This window comes from Talpa europaea, assembly GCF_964194135.1.
Source record: "Talpa europaea genome assembly, chromosome: 5".
Lineage (NCBI taxonomy): Eukaryota > Metazoa > Chordata > Mammalia > Eulipotyphla > Talpidae > Talpa > Talpa europaea.
The window spans coordinates 88,910,882-88,921,304 of record NC_140071.1 but is presented as its reverse complement, the minus strand read 5'-3'; the positions used below and the strand labels follow the sequence as shown (position 1 = coordinate 88,921,304).

General features: G+C 43.6%; 2 protein-coding genes across 2 annotated transcripts; both read right to left on the bottom strand.

The window, feature by feature from the left end:
- Positions 1-6,545: 6,545 nt before the first annotated feature.
- PIGY (phosphatidylinositol glycan anchor biosynthesis class Y) lies at positions 6,546-6,761 on the bottom strand (the record flags this gene model as incomplete). Its single annotated transcript, XM_084233366.1, has 1 exon — positions 6,546-6,761. The coding sequence occupies one exon, from the start codon at positions 6,759-6,761 to the stop codon at positions 6,546-6,548; it is 216 nt and encodes a 71-aa protein (XP_084089492.1).
- Positions 6,762-6,847: 86 nt separating this feature from the next.
- On the bottom strand, positions 6,848-8,520 carry PYURF (PIGY upstream open reading frame; the record flags this gene model as incomplete). Its single annotated transcript, XM_084232960.1, has 2 exons — positions 6,848-6,998; positions 8,327-8,520. 2 exons carry the CDS (start codon positions 8,518-8,520, stop codon positions 6,848-6,850), a joined length of 345 nt encoding a protein of 114 aa, XP_084089086.1.
- Between the last annotated feature and the right edge of the window lie 1,903 nt (positions 8,521-10,423).

Here is a 10,423-nt window from a genome sequence, read left to right as displayed (position 1 = left end):
AGATCCACTGAAATACACTGCTGAGGGGAGCAGCAGGCACTACAAGAGAGGTCTGCAGTGCCATGTGGGTAGCTCCCTGGATGGAACTCAGGCTGCAGGGGCTGGTGATAGCTTGATAGTGCTGTCTTTAACTCCTGCACCACCAGGGAGGCCCCGTTTTTTGTACAATGTTTGTTTTCTCTCCTCAGGTGTTCCCATAAAATTCCCACCACCAATTCACACTAGGAAACTGTTGAGTTAGCAGAAAGGGTCTCTCACATCTCAAAGGCCAATAAGAGTGTTAGCAGGCAGAATGAGGGGCACCCCAGGACCCCAAACTTGCCTGCACTAAATGGGTCCTGCCATCCTCTCAGACGTGCACCATTGCCATAGTCCCCTGTGCTCTTCCCTCCTGTTTTGATCCCTCTGCTCCTCCTCCCCTGCAGAATGTCTCTGATTTATAGTTGCCTGATAACCTTGTTTCTTTATGATTCTTACTACTCTTTTTCCTGATCCCTCATTTGGTTCCCCTGTATTCCTACAAGTGAAAACCCTTTTTGTTCCTTCTGCTGGCTTAGTTGGTGGTGGTGCTGTGAACTGGCCAAGAGTGCCACCTAGAGGCATCTGCTGAACACAGCGGTCACCTCTAAATGGAGCATTTCATCAAGAGAGACAAAACTTGGAAAGGGGGACAGCCTTTTCTCTCCGCAAATACACATAACAATGTACTGTGGCTGAAATTTCATATTGTCTTTTCTTTTTTGCATAGAAGAACTGGGTATAAGCCAGAGGTGCCAGGTGGTGAGAGGATTCACCAGAGACAGAGTGGGGAGCAGAACAGTCAGATGTATTGAAATACACTGCTGAGGGGAGCAGCAGGCGAGACAGGAGAGGTCTGCTGTACCATATGTGAGTTAGCTCCCTGGCTGAGGATCGAACCCAGGCTGTAGCGGTGACAGCACTGAGACTTACTCCTAGGTCACCAGGGAAGCCCTAGTTCATATTTTCTACCTCACTTAAAACCCCCTTCAGGACAAGAAGTAGTTATCATTTCCATCTCACAGACGCAGAGTCAGAAGTTCAAAGAGCCTTCCTTAAAGCCTGCAGGATTGGAAGAAAATGAAGACGAGGTCATGATAAGTCCTATTTGGCTGCCTCAGAGTAGGAAATCCTCACTTGGGAGGTGGTAGGAAAACTCTTAATTCAGCAGGTGGTTACAGTAATGCAGAGGACACGAAGGAAGAAAAAGGCTCTAAGGAGACAAGAGGTCCTTTTAGGCTGTCAGCTTATTATTAAAGATCAATGGGGGAGAGTCCTAAGTACTACAAGAATGACAGTAGATAGTATTTCTCATGGAGGGTTCTTAGTAAAACACTCGGATGTGGTGGGGTCGATGCCATTGTGTGTGTGTGTGGCACAAGCTATGCAATGGGAAACTAGCAAAGGAGAATCCCCATTAACATATCATAAGCCAGGGTAATAGTGAAGAATGTGGGATTGGAACACTAGGAAATGGTTGAATTAGCAGAAAGGGTCTCATATCTCATAGGCCAAGAAGAGTGTTAGCAGGCAGAATGAGGGCCACCCTAGGACCCCACACTTGCCTGCACTAAATGGGTCCTGCCATCCTCTCATAAAGACGTAATATACTTAGTAAGACCTTCAATAGAAAAGAACTTTAATTCAATTTGTATGCAATTGAGAGAGGAGAAAGAATATAGTTAAAATAGTTTCCAATTAAGGGCCTCCCTGGTGGTGCAGGGGTTAAAGACAGCACTATCAAGCTACTGCCAGCCACCACACACCAGTTCAAGCCCCAGCCAGCCAGGGAGCAAACCACATGGTGCAACAGACACCTCCTGTCTCACCCGCTGTCCCCCTCAGCAGTGTATTTCAGTGGATCTGCCTGTTCTGCTCCCCACTCTGTCTCTGGTGAATCCTCTCACCTCCTGCACCTCTGGCTTACACCCCAGTTCTTATATGCATAAATAAATAAATCTTAAAAAAATAGTTTCCATTTAAACACCCAAAGTTACCCGTACCCTCATGGGTAAATTTCCGGCCAAACAGCCCAAAGCAGGGCCACTGGGGCCTTATCTTTCCACAGTCTAAGGCACCGGCTGGGCAACCAGCGCGCGGGGGGGGGGGGGGGGGGGGGGGGGGGGGGGGGACACAGCATAAGACTCTGAAGCAGAGGAAGTTCAGCGGAAGTTCCCTGAAAAGGCAGAAGCTCATCAAAAGATAACAACCACCAAAAACCACTACAAGAATGCTAAAAATCTTATCCCGTCTTTCTAGAACTACAAACTTTAATCCCTTATTTGTCTTTCTAAACTTCCTTCTTTCTTCTATAATGGTCATTGCTTGTTATGTAGATCACCTCCCTGATGGTGATAGACTGAGCCCATGAGCAAGCTAATTTCACTGATATTCATTCCTGTGCTTTTGGAAAACATATATATACTGGTCACAAACTCAAAGAAAATCACACTCAGATTTTCACTCTTGAAGTGTGTCTGTTTGTCATTTCTTTCTTTTTTTTTTTTTTTTTTGTTTGTTTGTTTGTCATTTCTTTCACCGACGCCCTGACCACCCTGCACGCTTCTCTCAACCCTGAGGTGGCCTCATCGTCTACTGCTGTGCTGGTCCGCGGCAGGGAACCACAGGAAAGAGGCAGAAGGGGCAGCCAAGTCTGTAAGAAAAAGGGCAAAATGAAAATACAAGTCAAGATAAAGGCTGCCATTGTCAGCATCCCCACAGGTTACTCATCCACGTCTTTTTTTCAAGTGTCTCTTTCCATGTTCCCCAAGTCCTGATACAGGTCCAAGGCCAAGAAGCATTGCTGCTTCTTCACGTCTCTTCTCCACGTGCCTCCTCCAGTTTTCTCTCTTCTTCCTTCTTTCTTTAGTACCTTTCGCTTTCCCTCTTCACTCAGATCCACCCTTCCTTAAGTGAGGCAGGGAACCTAGAAACTCCCCTTCCTGGGGCTATCCCACTGTTAACAGTAGTAGCACAACATGGTGGATAAAATGTGGAAGACCTAAGATCTACATTTCACTTTCAGTCACGCCTCCAACAAGCGTTTCACCTGGAGCAAATTACTCGGAACCACTGAATCTTACACTGGACAGTGGATACTGCTTTTTCTTTTTTCTTTTTCTCTCAAGTTTTATTGATGTGATTCACATATAATTCAGCCATGGAAAATGTACAGCTCAATGGAGTTAGTATATTCACAGAATTATGCAACCAGTGCTACACCTAATCTCAGAACATTTTTATCTCCCCGAAGAGAAATGCTGTACCATTCAGCCCTAACTCCACAACCTCCTCTTCATACCGACCCTATACAAACACTGTTCTTTTCTGCTCCTTCACTGTATTCATCACATTTACCCATTTATTGGTTGATAGACATTTGGGTTATTTTCTTTCCGGTTATTATGAAAGGTGCTGCTATTGTTAGTGTGCAATCCCAGAAATAAAAAGGGGGTGCCCTCGTTTGTGAGTTTTTACCTGAATGCTTAAGAACTTAGAACAAGATCCAAAAGCAGAAATGCAAACTTAAAAAAAAAAATTGTTTACAGGAGAGAGACAAGGGGGAACAGAGAGAAAGATTAGTCAGCAGGTGGCTAAATGATGTCTATCCTACCAGCAGCACCAGGGTACAAGTCAAAGATAAAAAAGCAAGAGAGTCGGGCCCATCTGCCTTCAGTATTTTAAAGGTACACCAAGCTGCTCAACTCTGCAGCACCCTAACCCTCCATCCCTACTCAGGAAGTCCAGTTTGTGGCATGCGAGTTGTAGTCCAAGGTATCTGAGATGTAGCAGCGTTAGGGAAGATGGTGCCTGTCCCTACAGCCTCCCCTTATAGGTGACACACCATGTAATGCTATGAATAATTGCGTAAGTTTTTGTGTGGACATGTTTTCATTTCCCTTGAGTATATACTAGGAATAGGCTTACTAAGTCATAACTGTTTACCTGTCCGAGGGATTTCCAATTGTTTTCCAAAGAAGTTACACAGCTTTTTAAATTTTTTTTTAAAAGATTTATTTATGCATACAAGAACTGGGGCACAGGCCAGAAGTGGGGGGTGGTGGTGAGGGGATTCACCAGAGACAGAGTGGGGAACAGAAGAGGCAGATTGACTGAAATACACTGCTGAGGGGAGCAGCGGGAGAGACAGGAAAGGTCTGCTGCACTAGGTAAAAAAAATTTTGAGCCAATGTAATGAGTTGCCTCAAGTTCTGTTTGAACAGGTGGAATAAATCATGGCTGGTGAGCCCTGAGCAAAGTCTGGCCCACCACACTGCCAGTGAGGTGCCATGCTAGACAAAAAGCATTAGCTCCTGACTAAAGATTATCTCAGTTTCCTGGGAAGTTCGAGACCGTATGTGTAGTTGGAGCATAACCAGAGCATGCCCAAGTGTAGCCCAGCTCAATGCCCTCCTCCTTCCCACCTCATGGACTTACCCTTCAAATGTCTCCCCCTAAATCTGAGGAAAAAAGTTCAATTCTCCTTTCTGACACTGGTTTTCTCAAGCATGAGTTTCTAATAAAACATTGATTTGTTCAACTACATGTAGCACTTTTTGGTGAATTCTTTCTTATAGGGTCAAGGCCTCTAACATTAAGAGGCTTTATGAGACATTACTTCTATAAATAGCTCTATTACATTTACATATGAAACTCAACAATACTTTATTATTTTATCTAATGCCAATCCCCTCACTGTCCTTATTCTCACACTATAAACTTATTTTTGTTTCTGCTTTTGGTCTCATCCCAGGCTAAGCATACAAGTGAGGGCTCACAGTCTGGGTCACCCGTTTCCCCTGTAACAAAATCATATTGCCAGATGATTGAATTTCAGTCATTATTGCTCAGTTACCCCGAGTAAACGACTGAATCTCTGTGCTTGTTTCTTCTGTAAAATGTAGTATCCCTCCTTATGCGGAGTTTCACTTTCCAGTTACCCAGCTCAACAACTGTCTGGAAATATTATGTAGAATATTTGAAGAAGCCACATTCACTTAACTTTTATGATAGTTACAGTTGTTATACTTCATACTGTTTGTTAATTTTACTAGACCCTTGCCTAATTTATAAAATAACCTTTATCATAGAGGTACTATCAAAGGTTTCAGGTATCCACAGGGGGCCTCAGAACCCATCCCCCTCAGATAATGCTAACATTATTGACTCTACCTTTTAGGTTACTGAGATTGAAAATTATGTGTAACGTGCTTAGAGCCACACCTACTGTACTGTTGGTACTATACAGGTGATTGTTAATTCTATTAGTGAGTGGATGGCATTACTATCTCCCAGGATGTATTTATCAGTTATCTCTAAAATGATAAAATGCTTCATTTGCACATGCTACAGTGACTTTTCAGAATTTAGTGTTAATTTTATTGGCAAAATTTCATTTACACTAACCACAGTGAGATTTAGGTCAGTAAAAAGAAAAATAACTCCTAGGAAATGATGGGGACCTCTACTGCCTTTGCACTGTAATTACACTGAATTAATGTAATAGAAAACACAAGTAACCCTGTTTTGATTTTATTTTGAATACCGTCTGCAGCTTGTTAAACAAGAATTCTTTTAAGATTCAACTAAGTTTATATTCAATTCACAGATTTAAGGTAAATACCGAAACATTTATGCTATGCCTCTGAACTAGTTATTGTACTATTCTCAATTAGTCTTGTTGAAAGTTTGGGAAAATCACAATCTGTCAATTCTCATGCTGTAGTGGTGCCAACTAAGTCTCCTAAAGCAGGATAATAAACTGAAAATGTGACTCAAAAAATAACTAAGCTCTGTAGGACATAATCAGCTATTTACAAATGCTACAACTCCACTTCAACCTCCAAACATACATATTTTTCTGGGAAATTATTCTATTTTGGGTATTAACTGTTTTTGTAAACATAGCCTACATTTAAAATTTTAGAATATTTTTACATTTCCCCTTCCTTAGAATCACTGTTGTGACTGCCCCTTCCCTCAAAAATACCACAAATACTTTTTTATGAAAGTGTTAACATCTTATTTTAATGTAAGCATTTGATGCCAAAGAAATAAAGGTAATTTTACAAACACCAAATTTTTGCAAGTATGTAAAATTTCCATTTTACTGTAGTTTTAAATGCCTATCTCTACCAATTACTTCAATATAGCGCCTTTAAAAATATTTCAGTCATCATTAACATGTGACTTTACCAAAGATTCTGAAATATAAAATTTCAAATTATTAACTTTAAGATAATGGGGTAAGAAATAATCATAACAGTTGGGTGTATTAATTTCCAAGACTTTTCTGAAATGTTTTTCTGATATAGCAGTTATAAATTAAAATCTGAAAAAAAGGGCAGAACAAAAATACAATAAAAGATCCTTCCACAGCTTATGCCACCTCTCATAGTCCTAAGCCTCTAATCAAGGTAAAGCATCTTTCCTACAAATTAAGTGGATTTCTAGTATTTCCATGGAGTTGAGCTTTTAGAGTTGCTCAAGCCAAATTATTGATATATACCATGTTGGTTCTTGTTGCATTAATTATGCCTGAAGAGTTTGATACCCATCCAAGTCCAAAGATGGAAGAACACATAAACTGGTATGGTAATGGGCAAGAGCAGACTGTAAAAACACAGGCTGGCTGTGCTAGTGCAGCCCTGTGGGAAGTTTTCCTCCACAGAGGCTGAGTAGAACAGTCCTGCTAAAGACACCAGTGGAATAAGGACAGTCAACGTAGGAAGAGACAAAAACATTCTTCTCCCCCAGTTATTCCCCGCCACTGTGATACGACTTTTGATCAGGCAGAAGGTGTTAAGAAAAATAAAATGCTGTGTAGTTTTTAATTCTGATCTGGTGTTACTCTTTCTTCTTGCTTCGTACTTTGATGTGTCCTCCTGGCTGCCTGTGGTATCATATTGGGAATCCCATCAATGATTGGATAAGCTATTCCCAACTCTTCATTAATCAATTCATTCGTTGATGCGTCATATCTGAGAAAAGGAAAAAAAAGATGAAACTGGGGGGCAGGAATGCCTGGGAGAACTTTTTATGTTCAATAAACAATACCTTTTATCCAATTCTTGCCACAGTTAATCTCAGGAAAATAGAATTAAATTCTAACTACAAAAACAGCAATAACCAACTGAACTATTTTTCCTAGAAAATGAATTTCTACTTGTTCCTATTTTAGTCCGTTTTGCTCATATTTTCCTCTTCATTTCATTCTCAAGTTGTGCCTTAATTTACTTTTTACACAAGTCAGTAAAGATCTACCTCTGGTCAGCCCAAAATCATCTCAGTTAATTTAACACAAAAAGAACCTAGAGAGAAGCTCAACTTTCTCATTTTAGAGCACGCTTAATAAAGCAACCTATCTGATCCATTATTAGGAGAAATCACTGAAAAGTCCAATACACAAAATTTTAAAAATTTGAGAAAGATTAGAGGACAAAAATGAGGAAACTAGAAATAAGTGAGTCCGCAATTAGCTAATTAAAATTGTCTAAAGATAGCTCAATCGGCAATTTCAAAGTTTAAGAAAATTGCATGCATAATACGTCATCATAGGAAAAATCCAGAGAGAGAAACGCTAAAAGATGAAGATAAAAATTACTAGCAATCTACAACCCAAAGAAAACCACTGTGAACATTCTGGTGTTTAGTTCACTCAGTTCGCAAGTGAATAGTTGCCAACGTTCAGTTTCAGTAGGCTGAAACCGGAGTTATTTTTCAGGGCTTTAGATTAAAGGTTCAGGAGCCTTTTACAAAAGCCCAGCTAGTCCAGAACTAAGAGGCGCTAAACAGAAGCACACAGTTTAAACGCTTAGAATCGCTAAGTATCCACTGTACAAAGCACTTTCACAAGAATCTGGAAATTACTGCAATATTTTTCATGATCTTGGCTTTAGAATGTGAGCGCCTTGAGTAGTCCTGAATCCCACTGGTTACTAAAAAGACTCAGGTCCTTGTATAAAAATACATAAATGCTCAGTCGCAGCCCCAGACCCTCCGGCTCGGCCCGCCAGGTAGCGCACCGAAATCGAAGGCCATTTCCGGAGCAGCCAGGGGCGAAGCTCTAACTGCTCTGTCCCCTCCCTGCGGGCCGGCGGTGCAGGCCAGAGGCCGGGCCCGGCTCCCCTCCCGCCTCCTCCCGCCGCCGCGCCACAGGGGCCGTCCCCGGAGCCCGCCCGGTCCAAGAAAATGGCAGCGGACGTCCCCGCACGGGCCCGGATCCCCAATGGCCGCCGAGGCCGCGCGACGCCCCCGCTGCAACCCGCGCCCGTGGGCCGCGCAGGGAGGCCGTCCGCGGCGAGCTCACCTGAGCGGCTTCTTGGAGAGCGGGCACACCAAGAGCTCCAGCAGCGCCGGGTCGAAGGCACCCTCTGCCCGCTCCCTCCGGTCCACCGACGGCCGCGCCCCCGACGCGTGCAGGCGCCGAAGGGCGACCGCGGCCGGCAGCGCTCGCGTCTCCCGCAGCGCAGAAGCGAGCCGGCCGCGCGCTCCGCTCAGCATGGTCTGGCAGCCGGCGACTGCGCTCGCCGCGTCCCCCGCCGGCCGGGCCGCGCAGGCTGAGCCACACAGCCCCGCCCCCCCCGCCCCGCCCCGCCGCGCCCCGCCCCGCCGACCAGGCCCTGCCCGCGGTGCGCTGGGAAACGCAGTCCCGGGGCAAACGGCGACTCGCGCTTCGGTTCCGAGGGCACTCCAGACCCGACTGCTTTCCATGCAGCACTGTCGGGTAGTTAAGAGCGTGGCGCGCAGCCGGAGGCCTCTGGTGGGTGTTTCCCCCCCCCCCCCCCCCCCGAGGTTGCAAGCTACAAGTTCCAAGCAGAGCCCTACTGAGGTTTCACCAGGGCCTGTCGCGGTAGTGCTGGGAAGCCACTGGCAGTACCCCCGCGTGTTCTCGCCAAAATGAGGTTTCAAACACTGTTGTGGTGGGTACGTTAAAAGCTTTAATTTGTTGGGCTTCCCCAGTGATGCAAGGGGTTAAGCACCGCACTATGAGGCAATCCGCAGCCTCTGCAGCACGAGTTCGATCCCCAGCCAGGGAGCAACCCACATGGCGCAGCAGACCTCTCCTGTATCCCCTCAGCAGTGTATTTCGTCAGTCTGCCTGTTCTGCTCCCTGCTCTGTCTCTGGTGAATCCTCTCACCCGCCCCCCGCATCTCTGGCCTGTACCCCAGTTCTTGTATGCATAAATAAATCTTTTTAAAAACTTTGTAAAAAAATAAAAAACATTAATTTGGTTTATGTAAATATTTCCCATCCCAGTTCCTGTAATCTTTTTTTCCCTCCTTAGTTAAAAAAAATATTTTAAAAATCTGATCTGAAAAGAAACTATGGGGACTACACCTGAGGGGATGGGGGAAGCAAATGTTTAAAAATAAACAATGATGTAAAAAATTAAAAAAAAATAAAATTAAAAAAAGAAAAGAATCTGAAAAGAATGACGTAGGCCTCTTGACTCGAATCAATTGGATAATAAAGCACAGCTAATTTACTTCTTTAAATGATTTTGGAGACAGCGTGGAGTTAAGTAATTGTGTAATCAGACAGATGTCCTTTAGTTAATTGAATGATGCATTGAATGGATTTTTCTCCCCTAGTTTGTCTGACTCTTCAAGGAAGTGATGCAAGTTTGAACTTCAACTATGGGGTATAAGCTCTCGGGCTTTCCAGCTTGGTTCTGGTCCATAGTTTACTGGCTGTATGATTTATTCAATTTCCTTACTGTGTAATAAGATTAATTACTATCTACCTCATGAAATCCTCTGGTGGGAATCAAATGTAATACATACAGAGAGCATTTAGAAGAGTGCCTGGCACAAATTAATGCTTGGTAGTATTTACTGTGATTTTTTTTTAAAGATTATTTATGCAAACAAGAATTGGGGTACAAGCCAGAGGCACAGAGGGTGAGAGGATTCACCAGAGACAGAGTGGGGAACAGAACAGGCATATCAATGGAAATACACTGCTGAGGGGAGCAGCGGGTGAGTCAGGAGAGGTCCACTGTGCCGTGTGGGTATCTCCCTGGGCAGGGATAGAACTCATGCTGCAGTGGCTGCGGATAGCCTCATAGGCTGCATCCTAACCCCTTGAGCCACCGGGCAGGCACTAGTATTTACTGTGATTTTATGTCCTCTGTTCTTTCCCAGTTTTGTATGCTTTAAAATTTACTGGTGATCAATTTTTCCCTTTTTGCTAAATATTGATGTGAATGGTTTTCTTGCCTCATTAGGCTTCATCATTTCAAATTTGAGCCCCTGATATAGGGGTGGGGATGAGGGATATACGGTGTAGATAGAAACACAAGATTATATTTTCAAATTTCTCTTCCATTCAGCAATATAACAACAAATTGAGAAAATTTTACGTTGTTTATTAAAAAAAAATCCACTACATTGTTCCATCATT